Below are 16,420 nucleotides of genomic sequence, written 5' to 3'. Positions count from 1 at the left end.
ACAAACTCTGTGCTGCCCCCTCTCACTGCTCTTTTGCCATGGCTGCTACTGCGTGGCTGCTTGCCTTCCCTGAGCTCTCCTACTTTCTCCCCTACCTGTAGTGTGTGCATCTCTCTGCCCTGCCGCACTGAAATAATGGGACTCAATTTAAATGGTTTAACAGCTGGATCCCTCCTGCCAGCCGTTAAACCAATTGAATTAAGCAGGGCAGGGAGCCAGAGGAGGAATGAGCAGCAGCAGTGGCAGGAGCTGCAAATGGCTCCTTAAAGAGCCACATGCAGCTCAGAGTTGCCCAGCCGGCTTTTGAAATGGCTCCATGGGCCAGATTCTGGCCTGTGAGCCACGTGTTGGCCATGAGCTAGCGTCTGAAGTGACAAGATTATAGAGGCAGAAATAAGGTTGCACTAGCCATGGTTTTATGTGCTTTTTAGACATGGCAGAATGTAATGACTGCAGGGTCAGTTTGCTGTTTAAAGTGTGTGTGTGTGAGATTTCCTTTTCTGAACTGAACCAACATTAACCTTCTCTTTGATTTGCATTTGCAGTTTGCTGGTAGGTGGAATGGGACAGTCATGAATGGTGATGCTCTTGGCCAAGAGTCTTCCTCCCAGCTTCCTGACTGGAGGGAATTCTGCGAGCTTCACGCTCAGGCTGCCGCTGTGGACTTTGCTCAGAAGTTCTGCCAGTTCCTGAAGGAGAACCCCCATTACGATACCCCTGGGGCTGAAACCTCCTTCTCCCATCATTTTGCAGCCAATTTCTTGGACATCTTCAGCTTGGAGGTCAGCAGGGTGTTCATCTCTGATTCTCCTACCAAATACAACATAGTGCCCTTTGTGGGGCTACAGAACTGCCACATGCCTTACGGCCGAGACATCCTCCAGAGGAAAGAGGAGACCTCCACAGAATCCCTGGACAGCATGGATAACCCCGTGAACTCTAATAGATATCTGAGCCAGTCCCATCAGGCTCAGGCTCATAAAGTTTCTCCCTATGGCCACTCTCGGAGTTCAGAGGATGTCTCTGTCCATGCTACTTCCAAGCCGAAATTCAAGAAAGGCTTCTCCTTGAGGAACATGAGCCTCTGCGTGGTGGATGGCATGAAGGAAATGTGGCACAGGAAGTCCTCTCCAGAGCCAGGCGTGGAGGCCGTACAGAGTGGCAGGAGGTCGGAGAGAGAGCACTGCCCTTCTGCGACCAAGGAGAACAATGACACGAGGGAGAGATGGACCCACAAGCTGCGGCTCTCAAAAGTCCAGTCATCCAAGGTGGAACTGGTGGATATTCAGAGGGAGGGCACTCTCCGCTACATGGTGGCAGATGATGCGAACTGTGTGGGCAGCTCTCAGTGGCAGAAGTGCAGGCTGTTGCTCAGGAAGGCTGTGAAGATGGAGGGGGAGCGGTTCCTGCTGGAGTTTTATGTTCCCCCCAAGGTAGGCCTTACAGGCTCTCCATCACTGAGCTTCCTGTCTCTATTGACTTGCTTTGGCTGCAGGATGCAGAGAGTATGGATGCTTCACGCCTCGAGAGGCCATAGATTCCTGCTGGCTTGCCTTCATCAGCACTCCAGATGGCCGCAGCAGTTGTACAGCTCTCTGCTGGGCTGGTGTGTTGCTGGCAGGTGATGGGTGTTGCTCATCTGTTGTTTCAAATGGTCTCTTTCAAGCCTTGGCTTCCTGGTTTTAATGTCCTCTGCGGCATGAAGCATAATTCAGTGTTTTTGCTTATTTGTTGGTGCCTGGCTCTCCATCAAGTGTCTCACAAGCACTGTCACTGTCTGCTCAGGTTTCCTGAGGTCCAATGTTTATCTACCTTTGAATGGGTTTGAATGGGGATTTGGTTTTTACCCAGCACCAGTATGACTCACCCCTAGAACTGGAACATCCAGCAAAAAGGAATTTAATATCCATACTTCATTCAGTCACAGTGACCTCTCCGCAAGGCCTGAAAGCAAAAGGGCCCATTGAGGCCTGGACAGGCCCATTGAGGCCTTTTACTGAGACCATAAAGAAGCGTTTTATGATGGTGAAAATTCCCATGCCCATCACTAAGGTAGATTGGCCTAATAGTTAGGGTTCTAGCCTGGCAGCTGGGTGGTCCAGGCCCCATTCCCTGCTCTCTCACAGTCCTCCGCCCTGCCCCAAACCATCCAGTCCCTCAGCGACCCCAGTGGTTTGTTTTGCACATTAGTTTGTCTGGATCTTAGGGAGAAGGTTTGATTTTAAATAGCGAGAAGGTGAGAAACACCAAAGGCATCCCTCTGCACTCGCCCAGTGACCCGGACTTGGAATTTAAGAACATAAGAGTGCCCATACCGTGTCAGCCCAAAGGTCCATCTAGCCCAGTATACTGTCTTCTGACAGCAGCCAATGCCAGATGCCCCAGAGGGAGCGAACCAGAACAGGCAGTCATTGAATGATCCCTCTCCTGTCATGCACTTCCAGCCTCTGACAAACAGAGGCTAGGGACTCCATTTCCATCCATCCTAGCTAATAAGCATTGATGTACCTAACCTCCATGAATTTATCTAGTTTTTTTTGAACCCTCTTAAAGTTCTGGTCTTCAGAGCATGCTCTGGCAAGGAGTTCCACAGGTTGTACTGTGTGACGAAAAACTTCCTTCTATTGTTTTAAACCTGCTACCCATTAATTTTGTTTTGTGACCCCTAGTTCTTATGTTATGGGAACAAGTAAATAACTAACTTTTTCTTACTTGCTTCCTCCATAGCTGTCATGATTTTATAGACCTCTATCATATCCCTCTCCCCCACTGAGTCATATTGTTTCTAAGATGAAAAGTCAGTCTTTTTAATCTCTCTTCATATGGCACACATTCCAAACCCTTTCCAGTGCAAATATATCTTTTCTGAGATGAGACAACCACCTCTGTACACAATATTCAAGATCTGGGCATACCAGTGATTTATAAAGCGGCAAAATGATATTCCTTGTGTTAATCTCTATCCCCTTTTTAATGAGTCATACTATTCTGTTTCCTTTTTTGACTATTACAGCACATTAAGTGGATGTTTTTGGAGAACTATTCACAATAACTCCAAGATCTCTCTCTTGAGTGGTTATGACTAAATTAGTCCCCATCATTTTGTATGTATAGTTGGGATTATTTTTTCCAATGTTCATTCTTTTACATTTATCAACATTAAAATTCTTTTGCCATTTTTGTTGCCCAATCACCTAGTTTTGTGAGATCCTTTTGAAGTTCTTCACAGTCTGTTTCTTTGTTCTTCACTATCTTGAGCGGTTTAGTATCCTCAGCAGATTTTGCCACTTCACTGTTGACCCCTTTCTCTAGATCATTTATAAATATGTTGAATAGGATTGGTCCCAGTATGGACCGTTGGGGGACACCAGTAGTTATCCCTCTCCATTCTGAAAACTGACCATTTATTTCAACCCTTTGTTTCCTGTCTTTTAACCAGTTACCAGTCCATGAAAGGCTCTTCCCTCTTGTTCCATGACAACTTACTTTACTGAAGAGCCTTCGCTGAAGGAGCTTGTCAAAGGCTTTCTGGAAATCTAAGTATGCTGGATCCACTGGATCCTCCTTGCCCCCCTTGGTTGTTGACCCCCTCAAAGAACTCTAGAAGATTAGTGAAGCATGATTTTCCTTTACAGAAAGAAACCATGTTGGCTTTTCGTCAGCAAATTATGTTCATTTATGTGTCTGGCAATTTTCTTCTTTACTATAATTTCAACTAATTTGCTCAGTACTGATGTTAGACTTACTGGTCTATAATTGCCAGGATCACCTTTAGAGCTCTTTTTAATGGTTGGTGTCACATTGGCTATCTTCCAGTCACTAGGTACAGAAAATGATTTTTGTCAGAGGCTCGACATGAATGGCAGGAGAGCGATCACTTGATCATTAACTGTTCAGTCCACTCCCTCCCAGTGGTATAGGCCACTGCTGGAAGACAGGATACTGGGCTGGATGGACCTTTAGTCTGACCCACTAAAGCCATTCTTAACATACAGGACCCTCCGCAAGCACCAAGGAACCTTTCATTTCAGCGGGGAAACATTCACGTGTCTGAGCCTAGGTGGGGCCTCCACATCTCCCTGCCCGTTAGCGTTCTGATTAACAAGGTTCTCTCAGGTGCTGCTCACCAGTTGGCTGTTGGGGGTGTAAAAATAGCTTGTGACAAGCCTGAGCGGTCTCAAGTTCCCTCTGCTCATTAGCACCGTCATTCATGTTTCGGATATGCACTATACAGGGCCTGACCTAGCCCCGTCCACCTCCAGGTGGGAAGGCGACTTGTGAACCCAGCACCCCTGTTTGTGACAGCTTCACAAGGAACTGAAATGGCATAAAAAACCCCAGCCACGCCTCCTTTCTGCCCTCGGGGTGGTAGATTTGCTCTAGAAACAGACTAAAATTAGGATCTCGGTTCCTGACCCTTTCTAACTTGAATTACAATTTAACCTCTGCTCAGAACAAGGGGCTTTTTTTCTAGCACTGGTCCAGATGCTGCTAAAAATTTGTGAGATTTTTGGGTGAGGTCTCATGAAATCAGGCACTTAAGAGGTTTTTTTTTTTTTTTTCTGTGTTACCTGACTCCTGTCTCTGATCTGGCCTCTGACACCTGTCCTATTATAAATGGTGTCCAGATCCAAACATAGTCTCCTTAGCTTGTCTCTGATGCCGAGTTAAGTTGTTTAGTCCTTTCCAGTCGGATCCAACCCTGTTTTAAGGTTCAGTCACAGTTGTATGCAGAAAGTAGAGGAAATGGCATTGGGAGCATTGGGAAGGAGTGAAAATTGGTGTGTATCCTCCCCTTTTCTGTAGATTCTCTGCTGTGATCCATTTATCTGAAAACCTTGGTGGCTCGGATTAAATGGAACCCAGACCAAACTCTCCCTAATCAAGTCCAGCTTCGTTGGCCAGATATCAGTGACATCATCCTGGGGGAAGAGGGAGTTTGTGCCTGTCGCCAGTAGATGCCTGGGCCCCTGGAGACTTGTAAAGGTGCCGTACATCAGGCAGGTAGTGATAAATCATTAGGCGGCCCTCTTTCTTCTCTGAAGGGGTACTGGATCAATACCCCAGTACATCCTTAAACTGTTCTCTCTCTTTCAGGTGAGAAGCAAAGCCAAGGTCCTAAACACTTTTGATTAGTAAAGGTCCCTGGGCACTTTGTCACAATAATTATGCTGCCTCTAGAGCCCTAGGCAAATCCAGCTTTCTGTTCTACTCACCTGAACTGCAGGGGAGCGTTCAGCCAGAAAAGTGTTGTCCACATCTTTTCTGCAAGCAGCGTGATGTGTTCCTGGGCACTGTTAAACAGCTGCCGTGGTTTGTTGCAGCAGTAGCAGGTGGAAGAAGTAGTTGTTGTGTGAAGCAGGGGGTAAGTCTATAAAAATGCTGCCACATCCTGTGGGATGTATGGAGCTAGAGAAATGGAAGGTGTGTAGCAGAGCCCAGGCTGTGGGCTGCAGGAGCGTAATGGAGAGCCAATTATGCAGGGAGCAGCAGGGTGAGGTGGGTGCCTGTTTCCTGCACAGGAGGCACCTGAGACTCACTAAGAGCAGCAGGCTAATTAGACACCTGTGGCCAGTTAAGGCCAGGAGGGTCACCTGAAAATGGATCCTCCAGGTGATGGAAGGAGCAGACCAGGAACGGCGGAAGTACTGAGAGAGCAGGGCTTTGGGAAAAAGGGGAAAGCCCCACCAGGTCGCTGAGGGAAGGTGATAGGGGGAGCGGGGTGGAGAAGTGGCCCTGGGAAAGGCTGCTGCCACTGGGGCAAAGGAGAAGCCCCATCAGGTGCCTCCATTCAGGGTCCCTGGGCCAAGCCCAGAGCAGTGGGTGGGCCTATGCTCCCACTACACCTCCCCATGTCCTAAGGGAGAGCAAGAACTGCTGCAGGGGTTTTGCCTCACACTGAAGACTTGCCTGTGGAGAGAGTGGCTCGGTAAGCATCCCTCCCCTCTGGAAAGACAAGAGGCCGTGTGAGGGTCACCGCGAGCCCCTGAGGTGCACTAAAAGGCCACCAGGAAGTGTGGGACCCAGAGTGAGTGACTGGGGCTCCACCACAGAGATTCATGTCGAAAGATGATGATCACCTCTCTGGCGTTTAGGCTCGTCTGCAGTTTCAGTGGGCAACTAATCCCCATTCCAAATCAGCAGTTTTGTGGAGTCTGGGATTTAGGGTTTTTTCTTTGTAATTATGGGGTTTTTTAAATATAGGATTTAGATGGCAACCTGTCCCCACCCATAACCTTTCAGTCAGAGAGAAGAAAGACTTTGGTTTCCTTTGCCAGGGGAATCTTAACCATATTGGTCCTGCATTTTCTTTCGTAGCACACCTCTCCAAAGGATCGTCTCTGCTACATACCTTTCGGAGCATTCGTTTCTTTTTTCCTGCACTCTTTTCCTTCTGTAAGGTTCTAACGAAAGTTTCAGAAAAAGGCGCCAGCTACTGTAGCTTCATTAGGCAATGTCACGCCTTTTCTGCTGTATGTTTCTGAGCATCTCTCAAACAGGTGTCAGAGAGTTATTACCCCAACTTTATAGTTGGGGAAGCTGAGACACAGAGGGATGAAGCCTGATCTGCTTTATGGAATGAACTTATATGGGCCCCATCATGGACGGCGGGTATCCATAAGTCGGGTGAGGCAATGCTTTCCCACACTGCCTCACCTGGCCCCACCCATGCTGCATCGTAGGGCCCCAGGCCCGCTCCCCCACCTTGCTCTTGTGGGTAGTAGAGGCTGGAGAAGGCAGACTAGGGCCCAGGCAGCCGCGCCCCCTGCTAGCTCCCCAGAGCTCCCAGACTGGCTGCAGCCGAACCGCCTACTCGCTCCCTGGACCTCCAGGGGTGGTCACAGCCACACCACCCTCTGGCTCCCTGGAGCTCCAGAGATGGCTGCAGCTGTACCAATGGCTCCCCAGAGCTCCATGGGCTGGGGGCCAACAGCCTCAGTGCGTGTGTGTGTGCGAGTGTGTGTACGCATGGTGGGGCCCGGTGGCCATAGTGGGGGGGCTCAGGCAGAAGGGGCTTGTGGGGGAGAGGGTCTTGGTTCCGCAAGCCATGGGATCGCCCATCCATGGTCCCCATTGTTACCACATCTGGGCCTCTCACTGCCTTTAATGCATGCTTCCTCCCAGCACCCCCATAAGGCAGGGAAGCGGTATTATCTGTGTTGCCCAGATGGGGAAACTTTGGCACAGAAGGGGCTAAGTGACTTGCCCAAGGTCATACAAAAAGTGTGGAAGTCCGTAGAACAGTAAGGAATTTGACCATCGGTCTGGTAAGTCTCAGGCGAGCACCCAGGCTGCTGGACTAACCTTCCGGTGGACAAAAGAGAAGATCGTGTGCCACATTTAAAATTAAGCTCTTACTTGTATCGAGACATGAATTTAAGGTTATATTTAATAAGAATATTTAATTCGGAGTGTGCTCTGTGCCATTTGTCTTGCTGTTGGTTTTTGTATTTCATTCATCCTCCATGATGGAACTGGATGAATCCTATTGATGAGTCGTTTTTGCAGCCTGGTCCTACCACGTTAAGTCCCTACTCCAAAACCTATTGGAGTCAGTGGGAATCTTCCACTGATCTGAAATCGATTTGAAATCAGACCCTTACTCTTGTTACAAGGTGGCAGAGGAATGTTTACGTTCAATAAAAATTGTGTGTGTGTGTGTGAGAGAGAGAGAGAGAGAGAGATGTGTATACACTTCAGGAAGATATTTGCGTCAAATATAAACTGTTCCTCACAGTGTATTAACCTGAAATTGAGCTAGAGGAAAAACACCCATGTACATAACAGATCAGAACACATGGAAAATCCATTAGGGTGAAACCATTTATAGTGTCTGAATTCTGGTTGTCACCAAACAAGTGAAATATCTGGTTTCCAGTCACTGACGTCTAATCTTTCTAATGTCCCCTGGAGAACTGGAGATGGAGCGAGAGGTTTAGTTTGCTTATTTAATTAATTACTTAATTTTTGCTGCATTACCTTCCTGTCCCCTCTGGAGTCCCTTTCAGCACCAGCAGTTAAGGTATTAAATATCTCCCTTTGTCTTTTTTTTTTAAAAAAAAAAAAAAAAAAAAAAATGTTAAAATGTACTCTTAAGTTTTTATACAAATAGTCTTGTCTTTTTATTATTGTTACACCCTGCTGAAGTCATTCACTTAAATTTCCTTTCCAAATGATATTTCTTCTTCATTTGGCAAATATTCCTCTATTACCACTTCTAACTCACCCTGGGGTTCTAACCTTGTTTTTTTTGTGCCTCTGTGGGAAAAGAATGTAAACTTTTGCCCTGAGTGTGCACAAGAACACATGACTTTGTTCTTCTGTGGGTCCTGTAAAAATAGAGGCAATTAAGTTTTCATTTGCAGGGAAAAAAATAAATGAAAACTCTCTCCAGTGTATATTGTACTTTTTAACAGTGATTGAAAATGCTAAGGGGAATTAAATGTGGTGCTTGAAGTGTGTGGCACAGTACAGTAAACCCCTGTAATGCATGACTTCAAGTTGCACTTAACTTGCGTTAACGCACAGTAAGTGTAACTTGAAGCTGCTCGATGGCTGTTAACCCGGTGCAGCTTCTCCCAGCTGTGGGAAGACCAAGAGAAAAACAGTTCTTCTTCCCAGCTTCCCTCAGCTGGGAGAAGCTGTGCCTGGCTCCCTGAGTAATGGGGAGTCAGGACACTGACTAGCAATGTGCTGGTCAGTTTCCTGGCTCCTGCCAGCAGAGGGGAGCCAGGAGCCAGGCTGCTGCCTGGTTCATGGCTCCCCTGCACTTGCACCAGCTCTGGTCGGTTTCCTGGCTCCCCGCATTGTGTGGGAAATTTGACTTACGGGCAGAGTTTGAGAACACAACCCCCACATAAGTCAGGAGTCTGCTGTAGTGTTCTACTAGCGGTTCTGAGTGTGATTCAAAGTTCAAAAATCCCCTTGCCTGCCCCCATTAATTCCTGCCAGGAGTCTCTGAGCGGGTCCTACAGCCACCCGTCAAGCACAGGGCCTAATCCTCCAAGTGCTTAAGCAGGAAGAAAGTTTACTCTGCTGGGGAGTGAGCCCATTTGACTTGGGACAACTTGCGTGTGCCAGTGTTTTGCAGGGCTGGGAGCTCCGTGAAGACTTGCTCTGGTGGCTCTTTTGGCAGTTGTTCCTGAGAAGAGTCAGAGAAAGTCTCTTCTTCCTTCTACCTCTCAGAGCTGGTGTCCTATTTATTTTCTTCCTTAAACAGCTGCTGCTTCTTTTCTGATCTGCATCCGGTTAAACATAACCCCCCTAGCCCAGCGGCTTCTGCAAATTCATTGCTTCAGACAAAGCATGAGAAACCCGATTGTGGGGGACAGCTCAGCTGGTGCAGTGGTTCATGGCTCCCTTGGTTCTGGGGGTGCCCAGCACCTCTAAAGGTCAGGTTCCTCACTCACTTGGATTCTTGCAATGGAAGTAACTTGGTCGTAAAGTCCCACGTTGGAATTGGGCACGCGACTCCCAGTCCCTGCCAAATGAAATCGTAGGGGAAGGGAAAGCCGCTTCTTGGTTCCTCTTTCTCGGTAACGCTGACTTACAAAATAAAAACACAGCCTTTTAATTGCCCGTGGAATTAACCTGTACTGAAATCACAAACCTGTTTCTATCCTTGAGGGGTCTGGACGTGTAACCCACACACTGCATGTGGTTAACTGTCCCATGTCATGGTTCCTAGACCACTTCACAAAGAAAGAATAAGTGTCCTGTACCGCCTGAGCTCCAAGCCAGCTGGCCGTTAGCTCAAGCTATAGAGGTCCTCTGTGCTGAGGTTCCCAGGTTCAAGTCTGTATGTGGACAGTTATAGGGGCACTTGGGGTAACTCCTTGTTTTTTTGATGATTATGTTGCCTTCCTGCTCCTTATCTAGAGGCTTGCTTTGAATTTCAGTGCACGACTTTGGTGAGGATTAGCCAGTCAGCCTGTTTAGTTAAGAGAAACTCTCACTACGTCCCAAGCTGTGATAATTTTAGGGGCCAATTTACTAGAAATCTGGGATTGTTCCTCAAATGGGCTAGCAGACAAGGTTTTACTGACCATTGTAGTGCATTTGTGTAGCACCTTTCAGTCCAAAGAGCTGTATCTGTTTGGGGCCCACTCCTGTAAATGTTGTTGCTACCAGTTACAATGCTTTCTAGTGGGAGTAGATCCATTGATTTCATGGGAAGAAGTACTAATGTTCTCAGAAGTCAGACTTGAGGCCCGCTCCTGTACCACTGGGTGACTGGGCACTTTGAAATAAACATCAGTGGAAGCTGGTGTGACAGGGTACAGTCAGATAAGGCCCCTTGGGATGCTCACCAGTGTGATGATCTGGGTGCTGTCACCTGCCTTCTGGTTCTCTGGGACTCTCCACTGCCCTGTTCTGCTGAGCCAGATCCTCTGGGTGGTCTCACCCAAGAGAAGCACAGAGACGGGGTCACTGCCATCCTGCAGAGCAATGCAGACACCGGTCAATCACAGCTCAAGGAAGGTGCATTTACAGGGCACAGCACCTGGGAAATCAATCCCCAGAAGTGATCGAAATCCCAGATGAATACTTGTCTCTCTGTGCAAAAGATTTGCACAGTGAGGGCTCATTATATAAGTTCCCTTTGGCACTAAAAGGGAGATACACACAGTGGTAAACTTCCCTAGATAGTATCAGTTTGCACTAGGCTTGATTGTAAACAAGAGATTTTATTAAGCAAAATAATAGGATTTAAAAAGTTGCGAGTAACAATAGGCAGATCAAAGTGAGTTACAAATTAAAATAACAGAAAATGCATAGCGAATTCCAATTCTACAGTGAGTTCTTGCCCTAAATAGCTGTTTTTATATAACATGAAAGCGTCAGGTCAGGAATAACCTGACCTGGGTCTCCAGTAAAATCTTCTGTCTTTCTTAGGGTGTCAGGCAATTTCCAAGGCGGGCTGAAGTTTGCTATTAACCTGGGTACACGATCCCTTTCCCTATTAAAAAGGAGGCTCCGTAAATCTGGAGCTGAGATGCACAGCAGCTTATTGTTTATGCTGCCCTTGAGCGTGCAAAGTGCTTGGAGTGGATCAGGTGGTACATCTGTTACCATGGCTATTGTGGTGTATTGAGGCCATCCCATTGCCCTGAGAGAGAGACCCCAAAGAGAGCAGCATTTATGTCTCTGAGATTACATGTTCTTGTCTGTTGGGCCTCAGAGGGTGGGGATGGGAGGAGAAGATTCACTTCGAAAGCATCTTCCAATGCTTAGTTAAGAGCTTTTGTCACAGACATCTTTACAGACATAGGAAACTCTCTTCCCTGTCCACTAAAACAAGCCACTTCTGGGGTGGAACGCATAAGCTGCCCAACAGCGCAGAGGGATATTGCCCTGTAGGACAAATTTCACCCCCCAGGGGCCAGAATTTACAAGACCAGCAAAGGTGTATCTTTGGCCACGTAAGCTACAGCTATCCCAGGAGTGCTTGGCCACATAGCATTTTAGTACTGCTCCCCGCTGTACAAAGAGGCAGAGAGATTAGATCATAAAGCCTCTGGCGCTGGGACTGTGCAGCCTTTTGTATTGTGTAGAGTCAAGCACATCTAGAATAGCCTCTTGTGCGCAACGTCAATTGCCCATCACCCTCTCCCCACCTTGGGCAAACTGCTCTTCCCAAGCTTTATAAACCCAGCTCTGGGGGCTGCAGGAACCGGGGTGAGGAAAGATGTGGCTGTGTCAACATTAAGCATTTTTAGGAGCAGATTCCCCCTGTGCTGCTGCCAGTTCAGCTCTTCCAGAATGTGCCCAAGAGCTGGAGCTGCTTGGGGTGAATCAGGGTAATGCTGCAGTGAAGCTACAGCAGCTTACGGTAGTGGAGGATTTTGCCCTTAGGGCAGATGAGGCTCTGGTGTGCCGTGTTGAAATGCAGGAAGTCACTGGAGCTGCATCCACACAAAGCTTCTTACTGGTGTACCTGAGCCAGAAGCAACCCCAGCGGGAAATTTTTTGTCAAAATTCCCTACAATAGACAAAATGCTTATATTGTCCTTTACGTATTGAAATGCTTATCTCCCTGCCAGATGAATGGTCATGTCCCTGTCCAGCTGCCCTGCTCTGGCTCTGACTCTGACTAGCTCTCTGTGTGTGCTACGTATGATCAGATAGCATTATTGCCTTCCAGCACATCTTAACAAAGAGAGAGAGAGAGATTAAAAAAGAGAGAAACATAACATTAATGTAGTCGTGGAGCTGGGAAGTCAGCAGGCACTGAAATGAGCAAGTGGGTTGGCAGTGAAATACGCTAATTCTTACCTTCCACTGGAGCGTCTCTTGGTTTAATTAAAAGATCTTGGCATTATCAGGCACATGAGGGAAATCAATTTTTTTTTTTTAATAACTGCACAGACTGGGGATGGAGCTTGCTTTGCAGTGAGCTGGGCTGTAATCATCCACTGAGAGAACCGTTATTATACAGGCTCTGTTCATGCCTTTTATTTCTTCCAGGCCTCCAAACCTAAGGTGAGCATCCCACTCTCAGCCATCATTGAGGTCCGGACGACCAAGCCTTTGGAGATGCCAGACAAAGACAACACCTTTGTGCTGAAGGTAAGGCTGCTTGGCTGATAAGGCACCCTGGATGCTGGGATACTCTACTGAACCCACCAAAGCTCTGGGCTTCCCCTACTCACTCCCCAGAAGCCAATGACCACACAGATCAGCTGCCTGTGCCCTTCTGTCCCATCACATGGTGAGGTGACTGAGGGAGGAAGGAGACTTTGTGTGCATGGTGCATATTCTCTTCCCTGCAGAAGGCTGACAATAATCAGCTGTGCACCACGTCAGTGCCAGATGTTGGCTTGCAGGTCCTTGTGGCCCACAAACTTAAGCTGCTTGCTGCCATACCAGATAATGTGTTTTTTCTTGGGTTGCTTTATACTAATTCATTATTTATCCAAGATATAAGCACAGTATGTATTCATTATAAGGTAGTCGTGGTAGGCATTCATGGTTATCCACAGTATTAAGCTGTAATGCAAGAAACCTTCAAGTCTATCCTGTATGACCAGCTCAGGCACATTAGCAGAGTAAGTAAGCATAAGCCACCTTTGTCCGGGATAAAATGCTGACTTCCCCTCATCTTTGGGGAACCAAATAGGGGACTAAAGCTAAAGCTGTGCTAGTTCATCCAGTGCCAGAACCAACTGGTAACTGCAAGACTGACATCAGGACAGAGATGCTGCTAGGAAGGCCAAAGGCAATGGGCAATTACAGCCCAGCTCACTGTACACAAACAGCAATTGCTTGCTCCTTGTCCTACCCAGCAGTAAAACTCTTCTGAGGAAGCTCAGGAGTCCTGAGGTTTGCTCCTGGCTTTGGCACTGTGGACTTTGGGCAAGTTAATTTCCCCCTCTAATTTGTTTTCCCTCCTACTATTTGTTTGCTTTGCCTGTAATCTGACGCACTGTCCCTTGTACCTGAAACAGTGGGGCCTCTAGACAAATAGTACCTTTAAAGATTATCTGCTTTGTCTTCTCACTCTTCTGGGCATCTCTGCATATAGCATGGTTGCACACAAGAGGCCCCTTTTCTGAAAAATGCATTTGTCGGGTAGACCTCCCTGTTTGGCTGGCAAAGAGAGATGCATCCAAACTCAGAGGCAGTCTCCAAGGCGGCCTCTCCTCTCTCATGGAGTGGCCCCCTGGTATGTACATGCTGCTGTTATAGTGTAGGAATGGTTTTATCAATAGGGGCTGGCAGATGCTGTTTGATCTGTAGGAGCCTCACTTGCATTGGAAGCTGTAGGACCTCTAAGGATGAGGAATCACATGCAGCAGATGGGAATCTGGAAGAGCGGATATTAAGAGTCTCCATCTGTGTGTGTGTGTGTGTGTGTGTGTGTGTCTCTCTCTCTCTCTCTCTCTCTCTCTCTAGCTACAGAGACTCAAGAGAAGAGTTTTCCATGACATACAATTAATTAGCTCACTGCAGTATCCTGAGCAGCAAGCTGGTGGCCACTGCTGCTAACAATCTTGCCCGACAAACAGAGATGTCATCCACTGGTCTAAGCAGTGGTGGAAAATGGCTGCATTCCAGCTGGGCTGGAAGGCAACTTCCCCCAGCCAGAGCTGAGCTCTGCCTTTTTGCTACTGAGTTTTGTTCCCATCCATCCAGGTTCCCCATCCTTCTCCTGCACCCAAAGCACAGAGCTGCAGTCTGGCTTGGTGCTGGGCTGCAGCGCGAGAGCATGCAATGAATGCTGAGTTAAAATTACACTTTTTTTTTTAAGTGAGTGCTTGGCTCTGGCTCATGCAGCTGCGACTTCACATCAGCTGCTCTTCATGAGATGTTTGTGTTAATGGACTATCACCTCCCGTTAAGTTGGATCCGAAGTGCTTACAGCCACAGGCAGGAGGTTAGCACACATAAGTGCACGGAGATAAGATAGCCTTGTTTTCAGTGCACAGTCTAGGCTGGGCAAGTGTCTGGATGAGCAGCCAGGTCCTTGGCTGCTGGCGTGAACTCTTCAGATGACAGATCCCCAGAACTGGAAGAGGTCTATCCCAACACCAAGCTCTCCACGCATATAACAGCCCCTTTAGTTTTGGTCCCAGTTCAAACTCACAAGCTGGTGCACCTTTGGTAGTGGGCTGAGGCTGAAGACCTGGGTTCTGTTCCCTTCTCTGCGCTGAGTGTACAGGCCACATCCTCCCTGACTGAACTGACCTTGTCAGCTTTGGCCTTCCTCTTGAGTGGGGCTGTCTCCTTTTCACATGCCTATAAAATTAGACCCTCCTCTGGAACCACCACACATGCATCTGACGAAGCGGGTCTCTGCCCACGAAAGCTTGTGCTCCAAAATATCTGTTAGTCTGTAAGGGGCCACAGGACCTCTTGTTGGTATAAGCTGAGACAAATTGTTTTCCTTCCTTATGTGTTTGTCATTTAAAAAGCATTTGCTCCTCCTCCTGGCAAAGCACTTGGGGATCAGGGGCAGGAGAAAGTAGAGAACAAGGCAATGTCTTATTTCTGTTGGCACTGACTGAACCAGAACCCAGCTTAATGTCCCGGTGGTATGCCAAGACAAGCACTGAGGGCGACTCAGTAGGAGAGGCTCATCCCTGACTCAGCATCCACCCTCGCCCATATTTCATGACTGCTGCCTTAAATGTGTCTCCATCAGAAGTATAGAACTGAGAAACTGGGATATTAAGAGGGACTCCAAGTACATGAACAAATGAGGCCCCCGTCCTAGCCCCCTGACTAACAGCAGGTCTTGCTTGGTGACCTTTTGGCTGTTGCATTTCATTTATTAGGGAAGTAAAATGACTGTCTCCCTGGAAAGTCCAAGAGTGAGAACCTTTCTCCGCGTTACGAGCTCGTGTCTTCCCACGCACCTCTTTTGTCTAAAGATTTAGCAAATCTGGTAAATTCTTCTGGGTCCAGAGGTCTTTTGGGAAGAGGTACGTAGGTTCCAGAACTCTGTGCTAGTTTGAAGCGGTTTCCATCATACACACTGGATGTAGAATACTGATGAAAATACTGTTCGCATGCAGAATTTCCCCTGCGGTCCTGCCTGCCTGGCAGCAAATTGTACCGGGGAGGAGTGATAGTTGACTAGCTTTGGAGGAGAAAGGAGCACTAACTAATGGTCCAGTGCAGGACCCCTCTGGCTTACACCACCCTTGTGCTTGCATCTGAGTTTGTTAGACACCTGATGTGCTCGTCATTTTCACCCCCGCAGCCGAGGGCACCCACGTCCCATCCCGCTGCTGCGGAAATTGTTCCTCTTTCTCTTTGTTTGCGTAGAGCGTGTTTTCAAAGGGAATCGTGTAGGCACCGGTATCCTGGTGTGGATGAGCCTGTTAAAAGCTCTCTCAATCATAAATGTCAAGGGGAAAGCTGCCTGTGTAGTAGATGTGATGGGCCTCTCCCCATTCTTTATGGGAGGGGGGCTATGAACATACATATACATAACTCGGGAATGCTTTGGACAAAATGCCTCTTGTAACCTGTCGTTTTCAATGGTAGAGTCTCCTGGATCCGGAAATACCATTTTTGTGAATGTATCTTTTTGTTGTTGTTGTAGATGGAACATATAAGTATTGTCTGCATATTTGTTTTCCAATGTCTGTCTCTGAGAAGACCTCAACAGGAGGCATGGCTATGCTATTGTGAGAGTACAGCTTGTCGGGTTAGCAATATTTAACTGACAATGGGGTCAATCCACATCTGAAGAGCTTTGCTGTCTACATTCAAACTAACATGTAGGCAGTGGCTGATAGGGACAGGTGACCCACTCAGTAACAATCTCCATCTTGGAATTTACTTTTAGAGTATACTTTTCCACAAAGAGAACAATGGAATTCCCTCCACAGGGAAAAAGGTATAAAGAGGCCCTGGGATTCCTCCATCTTTGTCTTCAGCCTGCCTTGGAAATTGCCTGACACCCTCTAAG

At 47.6% G+C, this 16,420-nt stretch overlaps 1 protein-coding gene across 2 annotated transcripts in view; it reads left to right on the top strand.

Moving 5' to 3' along the window:
- Positions 1 to 16,420, top strand: part of SH2B2 (SH2B adaptor protein 2) — an 81,823-nt gene that overhangs the window by 39,117 nt on the left and 26,286 nt on the right. For both annotated transcript variants that reach the window (XM_075013932.1, XM_075013933.1), the window contains exons 2-3: positions 546 to 1,433; positions 12,469 to 12,570. In XM_075013932.1, the coding sequence (XP_074870033.1) occupies positions 573 to 1,433; positions 12,469 to 12,570 (963 nt within the window). In that variant the 5' untranslated portion in view covers positions 546 to 572. The remainder of the gene's footprint in view (positions 1 to 545; positions 1,434 to 12,468; positions 12,571 to 16,420) is intronic.

Source organism: Carettochelys insculpta, chromosome 19, assembly GCF_033958435.1.
Source record: "Carettochelys insculpta isolate YL-2023 chromosome 19, ASM3395843v1, whole genome shotgun sequence".
NCBI lineage: Eukaryota > Metazoa > Chordata > Testudines > Carettochelyidae > Carettochelys > Carettochelys insculpta.
Note: the sequence above shows the minus strand (reverse complement) of the source record. Positions and strands in the feature narration are given on the sequence as shown.